Raw genomic sequence first — 15,980 nt, 5'->3', positions numbered from 1 at the left:
GTGGGGTTGTTAACCAATGTCATAAAACAGCATGTGTGCTACTGTTACATGAGAAACTATTTGTTCTGTAAGCCTTCACCTGAAGTACAATAAAATATTTTTTAAAAAAAAGGCAAAAAGAATGATAAACATTAATTAAACAGTTGAAGGTTGTCACCCTTCCCTAATTGCATCATCTCCTTCCTCATCTCCTGAAGGCAGCCACTCTACTGAATTTGGTGTTTATAATTATCCTTTATTTCTTTATATTTCACTACAGTTGTACGTATCCTTAAAGAATATGTAATATAAGTTTTTTTAATTTGATATAACTTCAAACTTCCAGAAAATTTCCAAGAATAGTATAAAAAAACTCCCATATGTCCTTTACTCAAATTCAACAATTGCTTTTATTTACTTTGTCAGAATATATAATCTACATTTAATCTATCAGACTATATATTGATTTGCATATTTTAGACATTCTATAAATAACATGCTGCATGTATCCTTCTGGGGTTTTTTACACATTATCTGTGAGAGTCATTCTGCTGTACAATATTCTCTTGAGTAAATATACTACAGTCTATCCATTCTCCTGTGAGTGGACACTTGGATTATTTCCAGATTTTTCCTATTTCAAGCAGTGCTGCTATGAATTTAAACTAGTTTTAACGACAGTAATACACGGAGACCCTTCACAGAAAAACACACATAGTCATGTATCAATCATCTTTAAAAAGTAGCAACTTGAAAGATATTGTAAAGATTGTAAAGTTAAACATTGTGAATAAAAAATAGACAGTTTAAGTAAATTAACATTTTTGTGCCACATTAAAATTATGTCAGTTTCTCAAAACTAAATATAATGGACATGGGTTTAACTGTATTTTGGATTCACAAAATAATTAGTCTTTATTCTTATGATTTATATTTATCTTTGCTACTCATTTTATTCTCCATTATTATGGGTACTATTAATATGAATGTGCCCGTTCAGTCTTCTATAAATTGGAGCAAAGAATAACTTCCCATTGATATTACTGAGAACATCTGTACAATTTTGTCTTGCTGATGAAAGTAGAATGCCCTCTCTGCCCTAATTACGAGAAAGAAGTTGCTATCAGCTCTCTTTTCCTGGGGCCGTGTCTGTGGTTTGTATACGTAACCAAACATTTTTATTATTTGAAAGTTGTTTGTACAGGTGTATCCTGCTTCAGCTTTACCAAGAAAATTTTATTAAGCAAATTCTAGATTGTACATGTGTGGCCTTATTTAACCCCCACCCCCAACTGTTATTACATAATTCTCAAAACTAACCCTAGGTGAGAAAATTGAAGCTTAAAGAGGCGAAGAAACTTGTCCATCACAGCCAAATGATAGACGAACACATAAGATAAACAGTAACACCCAAGAGGAATGTACTTCTTAGAACAGTCAATTATATGAGATCAAAAGGGCAATATCTGCCCAAAAACAAAGATGAGAAAGCAGGAAGTGGTAGACAGTCGGGATAAAGGAAACAGGGAACCCAGGGAGGAAATAGGGAGAGTGCTGACACATTGTGAGGCATGAAATCAAGGTCATAAAGCACTTTATGTCAAACTATCTACTGGGCATGTGCACAAAAAAAGAATAGGAAGAGGAAATGGAATGTGTGGCTAATTGCCTCCATGAACAACTGCCTCCTTTGCCATGAGACCAGAAGAACTAGATGGTGCCCGGCTACCATTAGTTAACATTTTGATCAAAGATTCTGTAGAAGAATCCTGATCAAAGGGGGAAAATACAGAACAGAATTTCATATTTTCATAGAATCCAGACTTTTTGAAGCCATGGAGGGTGGATGAACCTCTGAAACTATTGCCCTGAGACAGTCTTTAAACTTTAAACCAAAAATATCCCCAAACTCTTCTTAAAACCAAATAATAGTTTAGCTTAACTAGCAAAGAATGTCTGCCTTGAGCATTGTGCTCTTTTAAGATCTATCTATACGGGATCAAATTAACAACAACAACTTGAAAGATTAGATAGGAAACTTAGGGGGCAGTGAGTTTATGTTAACAGGGGAGGAACAATTCAGAAAAGGAGAGTGAGAATGGTTGCACAACTTGAAGAATGTAATCAGTATCACTGAATTGTACATGTAGAAATTGTTGAATTGGTGTATGGTCTGCTGTGTATGTTCTCAACAAACAACAAGAAAAATAAAATCAATTAATTTAAAAAAAGAAAGAAAGAAAGAAACTTGTCCATGCTACTAGATCATAGAGCAAGGGTTCAAATCCAAGCCTCAGTAAACTAACTTATGTTTCTAACCTCTGAGATACACAGTACTATACAACTGTAAAGTAATTAATAATAATTTCCATTTATAGAGCTCTTGGATGTCAAGGACTGATCTAACTGCTTTGTTTATATACATTATCCCCATTTTACAGATGAAAAAACCGAAAGTTAGAAAAGTTACATAATTTTGTTTGCAGCAAATAAGTGGCTAAACTGGATTTCAAACCCAGGGCTATCTCACTTCAAAGCCCCCATCTGCCATGCGAATATCTTCTTTGCACCTTATATGTACAAGAAACAATGCTGAGAATGTTTTTTGAAGTGTGATGGCCCAGATATTTCTTAGGATTTTCATCAGTAAATTCACTCGCTTTGTAAATCCATAGCATTTAGAGTATCTTTCAGGAGTTGTATAAAAGGCAGTTGGAAAGAAGAGATACTTAACAAAATATTTATGGCCATTTTAAAAATTCAAATAAATTTTTCCAAAGAATGTTTGAAACAGTTATTTCTGTTTTAAAAGTGTTTTGTTGTTTTTGTTGAAGCCAGTGTTTGGAACAGATAAGCTATATCCAAGTAAAGTTTTTATTCAAGAAATTGATTTATATGTATGAGTCCTGGGGTCAACCAAATGATCTTTTTAAAAAAGGAACGATCATTCCCCTTCTGAAAACTCTTCAGCTGGATTTAAGCAGAGAAGTGGAGATTAGGCACCCAGACAAAGGAATGTTGTCCTACTCATAAGCTATAAAATGGAATTACTTATAAACCTACAGCAAGGGTTGGCAACCTGCCACCTGTTTTTGTATAGCCCATGAGCTAAGAATGAATTTTTTTCAGAATTTTTGCATATACCACTTATAAGGACTCTTGACTTGTAAATAAAGCTATCATGTATAAAGTTCATTGATGTGATGTGTTTATGTATTAAGAAGCCTAAATAATAAATATGATTTGAACTAGTCATAATGTGTTATTGGAGAGTTTAGAAATATAATGACCTCTTAATTGGATTATCTCTTTGTAAAAATATGAAACTAATAAAAGCAAAAAGCAAAGGATAACTTTTAACCTGAAGCCCTTGCAAAGGAAGTTTCAAGTTTTTGTTGAAATAAAACTGAGCCCTTAATGTGAGAAAGTCTATCAAGGAGGATTTTATTCCTATCCCAAGTATAAAAAAGAGAATTTTATCAGTTTCCCCCTTTTGATCAGGATTCTGCTATAGAATCTTTGATCAAAAACAAGTATACAAAGTGTAAGTTTGACTAGTTATGATAATTCCACATAGTTCAGCACAGTGCTTCTTAGGTTTTATAGTTGCCTTTATATAACTAAATTTTCCTATCATGCATAACACTTGTTTCCTAAATGAACTTCAATTCAACACTCTGAAAAAAATGCCATTTCTCGTTGTGACCCATACAATTTCTAATCCTTTTCAAAGTTACAGAAATTTAGAAAATGTCTAACCTTTACAGCTGACAAATTTTGCATTTCATTTTATTAAAATTATTGCCTCCCCTTCTTTCTTAAATCCCAGTACTAACTTTTCAATAATCGACTTTTATTCATAGTACATGCAATTTATAGCCAAGTAAGAACTAGAAAGGGTGACAAAGACTCGAGACTCTCTCCTCACATTAGAGTTTCTGACTCTAGGAATGCACTTTTTAAATCAAGACAGCTAATTAACTTCCTTGAAACATTCTGTTTCCATTCCTCCAGGGAAGGTAAAGATCAGACACCTAGCTTAAAGAGACTTTTAATTAGACTAGAGCTTTTTAAGGCAGGGAATGACTCAGTCTCTGCTACCATGAAAGAGGGGACAAAGAGGAGCTGAGCAAGGAGGCAGGATAGAAAAACTGGATACCTTTTATGATTTTCTAAGTTTATGATGATGTAGTTGCACGTTTCAAGTATTTTGAATTCTCAGACCAGCAGAGATTTGGTTGTTTTCCAAAGCCCAACAAAAAGGATCTTTGTATTATCCACTGTTTTAAATTATTTGCCCTATAGCAAAATTTGAGTAGAATTTTAGTGAACTTTTTTTCCAATCTTCCCCTTCAAGGGTGTGTCCTACATGGCCTCAGTCATGAATTTGTGGATTGGCCTTTGTGCACATTTGGAGTGAGGATGTTGCACCTCAGAGAGAATATTACCTAATGTTGACTGGCAGACTGTATTTGGTAACTGGAAATGGAATTGTAAAATGTGCCCACTATATCAATTCTCGTTTTGTTTTACTTTGGGAGGGAGAATTTTCTAGTCCTCCTAGAAAAATCTCTGTGATTGATTAGGAAGATACTGTATTAAGTTGTTAATAATTTACTGTATATACAATCAAATACATTATTTTTGGATACAAGAGTAGTCATCTTAAAGTTAAACTGCACTGTTTGGAATTGATAATATTTATTGAAAAATACTTCTTAGAAGCAATACTGCATACTTAAATTGTAGAGAATTTTTTCTCAGAAGAAACTGTTTCTGTTCTTTCTCTCAGGAATTTTACATGACGTCTCTATTGCTTTGTGAGTAACCAGACATGCAAGTAGCCCCCTCAGAAATCACACTGAATTTAAAGAAGACTTACGTAGACACTTCGGGGAGTGTATCATGGAGTACAAGATTGAGGGAAAAGGAAAATACCAACATAGCTTGAATTTACTGAATAAAATAAAGAACATGAAAGAATTAGCAGAAATGATTGATGTAGTACTCATAGCAGAAGAGGAGAAATTCCCTTGCCACAGACTGGTCCTGGCTGCATTTAGCCCTTATTTCAAAGCTATGTTCACCTGTGGACTACTTGAATGTACTCAAAGGGAAGTCATACTCCATGACATCACAGCAGAAAGTGTGTCAGTGATATTAAATTACATGTACAATGCCACTTTAGAGATCAATAATGCCAATGTACAGACTGTAGCTATGGCTGCCTATTTTATGCAGATGGAAGAAGTCTTTAGTGTGTGCCAGAAATATATGATGGACCACATGGATGCCTCCAATTGTGTAGGTATCTATTATTTTGCAAAGCAGATTGGAGCTGAAGACTTGTCTGATCAATCGAAGAAATATTTATATCAGCACTTTGCAGAGGTGAGCTTACATGAAGAAATACTAGAAATTGAAGTGAACCAATTTCTGATGCTTATTAAATCAGATGATCTTAACATATCTAGAGAGGAGAGCATTCTGGACCTAGTTCTGAGATGGGTAAATCATAACCAAGAATTGCGCACAGAGCATCTTGTTGAGCTTTTGAAGCAAGTCAGATTGGAGCTTATAAATCCTTCTTTTTTAAGACAAGCCCTAAAAAGGAACACAATGCTTCTGTGTGATGCAGGTTGCATTGACATAATTCAGAATGCATTCAAAGCCATCAAGACACCCCAACAGCATTCTCTAAATCTTCGTTATGGCATGGAGACTACCAGTCTTCTGCTTTGCATTGGCAACAATTCTTCAGGAATCAGATCAAGACATAGGAACTATGGGGATGCAAGTTTTTGTTATGATCCTGTATCACGGAAGGTCTATTTCATCTCATCTCCAAAGTATGGGGAGGGTTTAGGAACTGTGTGTACTGGTGTTGTCATGGAAAGCAACACTATTATTGTGGCTGGAGAAGCAAGTGCCTCTCAACTCTCTAGACAAAAGAACAAGAATGTTGAAATCTATAGGTTTGTATCTGGCAGCAAATCCGTAAATTTATTTTTATTGGCATGCTTTGACATTAGCATAAGAGAGTTCTGCTGAATGAGTGGTCACATCTTAAATTATGTGTAGTCAAAATTACCCTGTAAGTCTCCCATAAAGAACAGTATTCAGAACATGGTTTTATACATACACTCTTTGGAGAGTGTATCATGGAGTAAAAGATTTAGGGAAAAGAAAAATACCAACATAGCATGAATTCACTGAATAAAATTAAGAACATGAGAGATAGCAGAAATGATTGATGTAGTACTCATAGCAGAAGTGGAGAAATTTCCTTGCCACAAACTGGTCCTGGCTGCATTTAGTCCGTATTTCAAAGCTATGTTCACCTGTGGACTACTTGAATGTACTCAAAGGGAAGTCATACTCCATGACATCACAGCAGGAAGTCTGTAACTTTATATGTATAGTGAGGTCATTGATGATTCAGTGGTAGAATTCTCACCTTCCATATGGGACACCTGAGTTCAATTCCCCCACCACCCACCTGTCAGTGAAGGCTTGCATTTTGCTATGATGCTGAACAGGTTTCAGCAGCGTTTCCAGACTAAGACAGATAGGAAGAAATGACTAGTGATCTACTTCCAAAAATCAACCAATGAAAATCGTACTGATCACAGTGGTCCCATCCGCAGGACCAGGCAGCAATTCATTCCATTGTGCAGGAGGTCGCCATGAGTCAGGGGCTGACGCCATAGCAGCCAACAACGACAAAGAATGTATAGCAAATATAGCATATATGTAAAACTTATAATGAAATCACCCACATTTTAAAATTATTTTTTCTTTCCCTTTAATTACTGAGAATATGTCATTGAATTTGCATAAGTTAAATGTATACATATTATGATTCCATTGTATATTTTAACTCTTATCTTTCATTATTTATCCATGTGATAAGGCACAATGGATAAATAGTTTTTAAAGTTTTTAAAGCTCTTGCTATAATTTTTAACAAGACGTTGTCATTGTCATTAGTTGCCGTCAAGTCTCCTCAGACTTATAGTGACCTCATATGTAAGAGAACAAAACGTTGCCCGGTCCTGTGCCATCTTCATATTCCATTCTGTGTTTGAATTCATTGTTTCGGCCACTATGTGAATCCGTCTCACTGAGGGCCTCCCTCACCTTCACCAGCCCTCCACTTTACCAACCATGATGTCCTTTTCTAGCAATTCGTGTTTGGGGTTTCCTGATGATGTGTCCAAAATAAGCAAACGAAAGTCTTACCATGCTCACTTCTAAGGTTCATTCTAGTTGTAGTTCCTCTAAGACTGATTCGTTCCTTCTTCTGGCAGTCCATAGTATATTCAATATTCTTCACCAACACCATAATTCAAATGCATCAATTCTTCTTCAGTCTTCCTTATTCATTGTCCAGCTTTCCCATGCATATGAGGTGATTGAAAATACCATGGCTTGGGTCAGGCGCACCGTAGTCCTCAAACTGACATCTTTGCTTTTTAACACTTTTAAGAGGTTCTTTTGCAGTAGATTTGCCCAGTGCAATGCGTCATTTGATTTCTTGACTGCTCCTTATATGGGCATTGATTGTGAATCCAAGTAAAATGAAATCCTTAACAATTTTAATATTTTCTCCATTTATCATGACATTTATAACTGGTCCAGTTGTGAGAATTTTTGTTTTCTTTTTATTGAAGTGTAATCCATACTGAAGGCTATAGTCTATGATCTTCATCAGTGAGTACTTCAAGTCCTCTTCACTTTCAGCAAGCAAGGTTGTGTCCTCTGCATATCACAGGTTGTTAATGAGTCTTCCTCCAATCCTGATACACTGCTCTTCATATAGTCCAGCTTCTCGGATTTATTTGCTCAGCATACAGATTGAATAAGTATGGTGGAAGGATACAACCCTGATGCAAACCTTTCCTGATTTTAAACCACTCAGTGTCCACTTGATCTGTTTGAACGACTGCCTCTTCGTCTACGCACAGGTTCCTCATAAACACAATTAAGTGTTCTGGAATTCCCATTCTTCGCAATATTATCCATAATGTGTTATGATCCCCAAAGTTGAATACTTTTCCATAGTCAGTAAAACACAGGTGAACATCTTTCTGGTATTCTCTGCTTTTAGCTAAGATCCATCTGATATTAGCCATGATATCCCTCATTCCACATCCTCTTCTGAATCCGGCTTGAATTTCTGGCAGTTCCCTGTTGATGTATTGCTTCAACCATTTTTGAATGATCTCCTAAGCAAAATTTTACTTACATGTGACATTAATGATATTGTTCAATAATTTCCGCGTTCTGTTGGATTGTCTCTTTTTGAAATGGGCACGAATATGAATCTCTTCCAGTTAGTTGGCCAGGTAGCTGTCTTCCAAATTTCTTGGCATAGACGAGTGAGCACTTCCAGCATTGCACCCATTTGTTGAAACATCCCAATTGGTATTCTGTCAATTCCTGGAGACTTGTTTTTCACCATTCCCTTTAGTGCAGCTTGGACTTCTTCCTTCAGTACCATAGGTTCTTGATCATATGCTACCTCTTGAAATGGCTGGATGTTGACCAGTTCTTTTGGGTACAGTGACTGTGTATTCCTTCCATCTTCTTTTGATGCTTCCTGCATCATTCAATATTTTGCCCATAGAACCCTTCAGTATTGCAACACAAAGCTTGAAATTTTTCTTCAGTTCTTTCAGCTTAAGAAATGCCAAACGTGTTCTTCCCTTTTGGTTTTCTAACTCAAGGTCTTTGCACATCTCATTATAATACTTTGTCTTCTCCAGCTGCCCTTTGAAATCTTCTGTTCGGCTCTTTTACTTCATCATTTCTTCAGTTTGTTTAGCTACTCTGCTTTCAAGAGCAAGTTTCAGAGTCTCTTCTGACATCCATTTTGGTCTTTTCTTTCTTTCCTGTCTTTTTAATGATCTTTTGCTTTCCTCGTGTATGATGTCTTTGATGTCATCTCATAACTCATCTGATCTTTGGTCATTAGTGTTCAAAGCATCAAATCTGTTCTTAGGAGGTCTCTAAATTCAGGTGGGATATACTCGAGGTCATACTTTGGCTCTTCTGGACTTGTTTTAATTTTCTTCAGCTTCACCTTAAACTTGCGTATGAGCAATTGATGGTCTGTTCAGCAGTTGGCCCCTGGTCTTGTTCTGACTGATGATATTGAGCTTCTCCATCGTCTCTTTCCACAGATGTAGTCAATCTGCTTCCTCTGTATTCCCTCTGGTAAGTTCCATGTGTATAGTCACCATTTATGTTATTGAAAAAAGGAATTCCCAATGAACAGGTCATTGATCTTGCAAAATTCTATCATGTGACCTCCTGCGTCGTTTCTATCACCAGCACCGTACTTTCCAACTACTGATTCTTCTTCTTGTTTCCAACTTTTGCATTCCAACCACCAGTAATTATCAATACATCTTAATTGCCTGTTTGATTAATTTCAGACTGCACAAGTTTGTAAAACTCTTTAATTTCTTCATCTTTGGCATTACTGGTCAGTGCATAAATTTTAATACATATCATATTAACTGGTCTTCCTTATAGGCATAGGGATATTTTCCTATCATTGACAGCATTGTATTTCAGTATAGACCTTGAAATGTTCTTTTTGACAATGAATGCACGCCATTCCTGTTCAATTTGCCATTCCTGGGGTAGTAGACCACATGATTGTCCAATTCAAAATGGCCAATACCAGTCCATTTCAGCTGACTAATGCTTGGATACCAATCTTCAAGTGTTCTATTTCATTTTTGACAACTTCAGATTTTCAAGCTTGGATTCATACTTCGTACATTCCACATTCCAATTATTAATGAATGTTTGCAGCTATTTCTTCTCATTTTGAGTCATGCCACATCAGCAAATGAAGGGCCTGAAAGCTTGACCCCATCCACATCATTAAGGTTGACTCTACTTTGCAGAGGCAGCTCTTCCCCAGTTGTCTTTTGCGTGCCTTCCAACCTCAGGGGCTCATCTTCTGGCACTATGTCAGACAATGTTTCTCTGCTATTCATGAGGTTTTCACTGGCCAATTTTTTTTTAGAAGTAGGTCGCCAGGTCCTTCTTCCTAGTCTGTCTTGGTCTGGAAGCTCTGCTGAAACCTGTCCACCATGGGTGACCCTGCTGATATCTGAAATACTGGTGGCATAGCTTCCAGCATCACAGCAACATGCAAGCCACCACAGTACAACAGACTGACAAATGAGTGGTGAGCTTAACAAGATAGAAAAGTTTATTAATAGTCTCCTTTGAACTGATTTTTTAATTCATAATTCAGAGTAACAAGTAATTTTTTTCCTTGACCAAAATTACTAATTATGTCAGTTTTTATTCTCTATCCTTAATGTGTAGCTCTTTCCTAAACATCCAATACTTCAAAATGTGTGTAGCCTAAGAATGCTTCAGTCCTAGAATTGTGAGCAGGAGTGCCTGCTAAGAAATGGCATATCATCTAGGCTTTATATGTGAGAACACATACATTTATTTACTGTTTATTCAGCAAGTATTGGGTACTTAAATTTAACTGGGTAACTAAGAAATATGCACACAATAAATGAGAGGTAGTAAAACTCTCCTTCAATATCCTTCCCATCTCAGACTTCAGCGCCCTCTTACCAGGATTTGTAAAGACTTTTCAGTCAGAAGGTAATTCTTGATAGTGAAGACGGAGCAAAGAAAGAAGAGGTCTATTATTTTTCTGTCATCTCTTAGCATTGCATTATTTGTTTCCAGCTATACGCCTGCCCCTTTCTCCTGTTCATATGTTGAAGACTGCTTCATTTCCCCTAGTAGTGATGGAGGAGGGGATTCAGAGCCCCGGATGGGGGACCTGGACCGATGCCCATGGTGGCAGAGCATGTCACTGAGTAGCAGAAGCAGCCTTCTTCAGAACTGTCAAGTATAGACCACAGAGCCAAGGTATCAACTCATTACAGGAAGAGGCTTTCCTGGCATGGTTCTTCTAGGTCCATGTCACTTGTATTATTTTTGCTCTTCGTTAGGTGTCCTTCTTCCCATCTTACAATCTCTTCTACAAGTACTTCAGGTTCTTTGGATAGCTCTTTTTCTTCCTCATCAAGATATTCCACAATTCTGCGTTCAGATTTTTTTTTTTTTTTAATGAACAGCCACCCTTGTCAAAGTACCTTTCTATTTTAATCCTTAAACATTTTTCCTCTTATTTTGAAAGACTGCTTTCCTTTCTTCCCACATATTTTTAACTATATCCCCTGTTTCCTTTCTTAGCTATCTTGAACTCAACCAGGGTTCCCATCACCAACCAGTTCCTCCAATTAGTCAAAATTAGGGTAAAAGTATCAATTACCCTCATCATTTTCTCTAATAATGAACTTGTCAGCAAGGCAAATGACAGAAACATCGCTTTGAGCATAAATGAGATTTCCAGCAGATGTCTGGTTAGTTAAAATCCCCTAGCACCACTGAAGGTCGCTTTAGTGCTAGTTTTGTGATATATGTGAGAAATGTATTATTCTGTGGTACATTCCTAGTAAGTTATTTTTGTTACATATCCCTTTTATCTTTGCCGAGATACTCTTCAGTTTGCCTCTACATTATAGTTCATAGATTTTTCATGCAGGTATATTTTTTCTTGATTTAAAGGAATAAGTAAAATAGTACTCTAGGAGGGCATTTCTTTTCAAACTGATATACCTTCTTATCTCCCTTACTCATCCCTCACATTCTGGTATATAAACAACTGAGGCTATAAGTGTTGTCTTTAAACTATCAACTTCTGTGAAACATTTAATGCTTTCGTCACTGTTGCTTTCTTTTTATGTCATATCCACTTCTCTTCATAGCAACAAGTTTTACGGTTTTATTTGGGCATTTCTCACCTTATTTTCTGTTCAAAATATTAAAAACCAGATAGCAAGTCACCTAGAAATAATGTACTTCCTAACCTTCATGGGATGTATTTTGTCCCTAGCCTGTCTTCTTAAACCATGTCTCAGAACATAAAAGCTCATTTTTCAATTCTATGTATTCATTCAATTGGCTTTACTTGAGTAACCACTATGTATAGATACCTAGTCCTCTTTTCTAAAATCCAGTACAATTAAAAATAGTGGTGAGAATATTACTTGTGTTTCTAGGGACTTTGGTTTCCTGCCTAGAATTTCATAGCAGAGCACAGCTATCGTAACGTTTGATAAATTTCTGCATCCAGTTTGTGACAAACCATACATGCCCTTTAGGAAAAGAGCATACCTTCCAACTTCCATATCAGACCTGAAGTAAAAAGTTATCTCTGAGTAAGAATGTAAGAGTTGCCACCAGACTGAGTCCAGTACAACTTGATGGTGCCTGGCTACCACCACCAACTGCTCTGACAGGGATCACAATAGAGGGTCCCAGACAGAGCTGGAGAAAAATGTTTCCTTGAATTCTTCAGGCAGATGTGGTTAATCTTTTTATGCACATTATATTCTGTTCACTAGTCCTTACAAAAAAAAAACTGTACCACTATCTTGGATTCATGTTTTTTCCTCTTCAATTAGAAGAACCGGATCTCGTTGTTTTTAATTGGAAAAGAAACTTAAGTGTATTCCTTGGGTAAGTTGTTTCCATGTTAACGCTAATCCTGAGTTCTCTCTCTGTTAATTTACAGGTATCATGACAGAGGAAACCAGTTTTGGGAAAAGTTATGCACAACTGAATTTCGAGAGCTTTATGCTCTGGGCAGTGTCCATAATGACCTCTATGTTATAGGAGGACAGATGAAAGTTAAAAACCAGTATCTTATTACAAACTGTGTTGACAAGTACTCTGTAGAACGGGACAGTTGGAAAAGGGTGTCTCCCCTTCCACTACAATTGGCATGTCATGCTGTAGTAACAGTGAATAATAAACTTTATGTGATTGGAGGCTGGACCCCTCAGGTTAAGACATTTCCTGTGTACCTAATTGGCATGGCTATGCTGAGTTTGTTTGCTATGTTGAAAATGTTGTAGTTGTTTAATACTAAAAATGTATGGCTTACATTTTTGGTGAAATGCTTTCTGTTTTCTGGAACATTAAACTTAAGATTTTAAAGTGTTAATACAGTTTAGGAGAATGAATTTTAAAGTGTGTTATTCATAGACATGACTTCATTCAGTATTCATGCTGTGTTCTTCATAAGTCTTCCCATTCTAGTTAATCAGGAAAGATGCTTGTGCTGAGGAATTATCTGTAGAGATCATCTAAGTAGGAGGCAGGGAAGCTCAATGCTCATCCATTTCAGTCCACTTAATAGCTATGTGACCTGGAGCCAGTAACTTTTAGATCTCTTCCATATTTAAAATTTTTTTACTAAGTGGGGAACCAGAATACTGAGCACATGGTGGCACAATCATTTGAATAAAAGTACATTGTGATTTTTAACACTTTCTGTTTTTACTGGGCATTAGTAGATAGAGAAACCAGAATACTGTTTATATTGAAGGCCAGAGAAGTGATGGCAAGCCACAATTGAAAAGTCATTAGAATGTGACGTCCGTGGCCCTTTCTTTTCTCTTTGGGTGTCCCTTCCCAGTGCCTTAGAGCCCTCACTTGGTATCATCCCACCTGCCTTCTCTGCCTGGCCATTCAGTCTTTCTAATAAAAATTAGCCTTACTAGCTTGTTGACCATCCCCATGAAGTAAATTTATTTTTATCTGTGTGATTTGTTTCTCTAGAAATGCTTCACAATAAAACTGATACTTTTTGTATTAATTTCATAAATTTGGATTTTGCCACTTATAGCATAGCATATCTGTTGTAAAAACTTAAACTTCATACTTAACACATTTGTATTTGTACTATGCATCAAAAAGTATTACAGATTTCATCACAGCTAATAACTGAAACCTGGCAAATTATTTGTACAGGTTTTTCAAAACTATCCATTTATGTAATTAATTTTGCATGAGTAAGCTCCAAAAACAACTTTGAAGCTTTTCTTTCACTAAAATAGAGATTAAAAAATTAGAAGGAAAATTAAAATGTTAAAGTGCATATTTGTTCATTGATAATGTGTCCTTGAATAGACAACACACGAAGGCTTATTGCAGAAAGAGGCTTTGGCTAGTTGGGTTTAGTACCTAAAACAATAAACTAGATTGCAAGGTAACCTAGGATTGTACTTGCACCATAGTGCTTATCTCTTGGTACATTTAAAGTAGTCCGCTAAAATTAACTGCATACAACTTCATAAATATGACAATTATTTCGGTGTTGAATACTTACATTCAAAAAAAAAAAAAAGCACTTAAGAATCCTTAGTTTGAAGTCATATAAAGTTCCTGACACATTGTGTACAAAAAAAATTACTTCCACTTGAAGTTTATGAGTAGAAGCTGCTTAAATCTGTGTAAGAATAAACAATTATTTGACTTGTGTTATCTCTAGTCATAGAAGTATATGTAAATAAAATAAATATATAAAATAATTGCAAATTATTTAGATTAATCCATATATCTTGAATTCAGACCATTCTTAAATTATGAATTTAGGTGTAAAAATTCATAATTCAATTCAGAATTGTGGTGTAAAAATTCTCTAATTACTAAAACACTAAAATATTTTTGCAAAATACCTTATAAATTATTAAAATTAATTTCTCAAAAATGTTATTAATATCCACAACTATTAATTTTGGTAAAGTAGATTTATAACTTTTTTTTTTAACTCAGAAGAGCTTGGCTTCACTTTTAATAAGGCTTTGTGGTTGCTTCATTTTTTAAAAAAAAAAGCTGTATTGTCTCAGGGCTAAGATCACAGATTGTTTGCTATAACCCAATACCTCAGCTTCGTTGTTACAGAATATAAATTCCTCTGATATTGACAACGTACTTATAACCCCAAGTCATGGGATATGTGTGTTTGTGAGTATGAGTCACTTTGGTTAACCCCTATTTATCTCCTTGGCTCTCTGCTTTGATTAATTACATTCATGTACTCACCAAGATCTCTAAATGGTATGCTATTATATTGGCTGTCATATTTGATACAGATGGATCTTCCTGATGAAGAACCTGATCGATTAAGCAACAAACTGTTACAGTATGACCCCAGCCAAGACCAATGGACAGAGCGGGCACCCATGAAGTACTCGAAGTACCGATTCAGTACAGCTGTAGTCAACAGTGAGATTTATGTTTTGGGTAAGAAGCAAATTGCTAACAGAAAATATAACTACTTTTTATTTTCCTCAGCAGTTTGCATCAGTAAAAATGAAATATTCTCCCTTTCTTTTGTATCCTAATTCAAATGCATGCATAACTAGCCAAAATTTTTTCTTATTCTTAGATTAAATGAAAGTCCATTGACTTACTGAAACCAAAATTACTTTTATGGCATTGTCAACTGCCTTGAACTGTAAGAACAATAGTGATGCATACTTATATATACTACCAAGTAAAATACTTTGAAATGGGAATAGGCCTTTAGCCACTTTTAGTCAATGAAATGTGGGCCTTTGCAACTAACTGTGATTTTCTGTGCTAATAGAAGAGAAAGCCACCATCGATAAGACCATACCACAGATTACACCAATCCTCTTCATTTTGCCTCACCCACCAAATTTCTGTAGAGATGTTACCAAATAATCCTCATCTGAATGTATTTTTTTTTTTCTTATATCTGGAATATGTATGGTCTTGTACTAACCAGCAGGGACTGGTGAAAGACTTCAATTCAGTTCCACTAAAGCAGGTAATTCCCTCACATGTCTGTCAGTTTGTCATACTGTGGGGGCTTGTGTTATCAGGAGGGATCAGTTCCTGGAGAAGGACATCACGCTTGGTAGAGGGTCAGTGAAAAAGAGGACAACCCTTAATGAGATGGATTGACACAGTGGCTGCAACAATGGGCTCAAGCGTAACAGTAATTGTGAGGATGGCACAGGACTGGGCAGTGTTTCCTTCTGTTATACATAGGGTCACTGTGAGTTGGAACTCACTCGACAGCACCTAGTAACAACAACAAAGTAAAAACAACTCCAGAACATCCCCTGTGTTTC

The 15,980-nt window shown here is 36.1% G+C and overlaps 1 protein-coding gene across 1 annotated transcript in view; it reads left to right on the top strand.

Annotated features, from left to right (window-relative positions):
- Positions 1-4,884: 4,884 nt before the first annotated feature.
- Positions 4,885-15,980, top strand: part of KBTBD12 (kelch repeat and BTB domain containing 12) — a 65,155-nt gene continuing 54,059 nt past the window's right edge. The window contains exons 1-3 of the mRNA XM_004368400.1: positions 4,885-5,954; positions 12,608-12,878; positions 14,973-15,123. Of these exons, the coding sequence (XP_004368457.1) occupies positions 4,885-5,954; positions 12,608-12,878; positions 14,973-15,123 (1,492 nt within the window). The remainder of the gene's footprint in view (positions 5,955-12,607; positions 12,879-14,972; positions 15,124-15,980) is intronic.

The sequence above is a fragment of the Trichechus manatus genome, unplaced genomic scaffold (assembly GCF_000243295.1).
Source record: "Trichechus manatus latirostris isolate Lorelei unplaced genomic scaffold, TriManLat1.0 scaffold00001, whole genome shotgun sequence".
NCBI classification, from domain to species: domain Eukaryota; kingdom Metazoa; phylum Chordata; class Mammalia; order Sirenia; family Trichechidae; genus Trichechus; species Trichechus manatus.
This window is presented reverse-complemented; position numbering and strand designations above follow the sequence as displayed.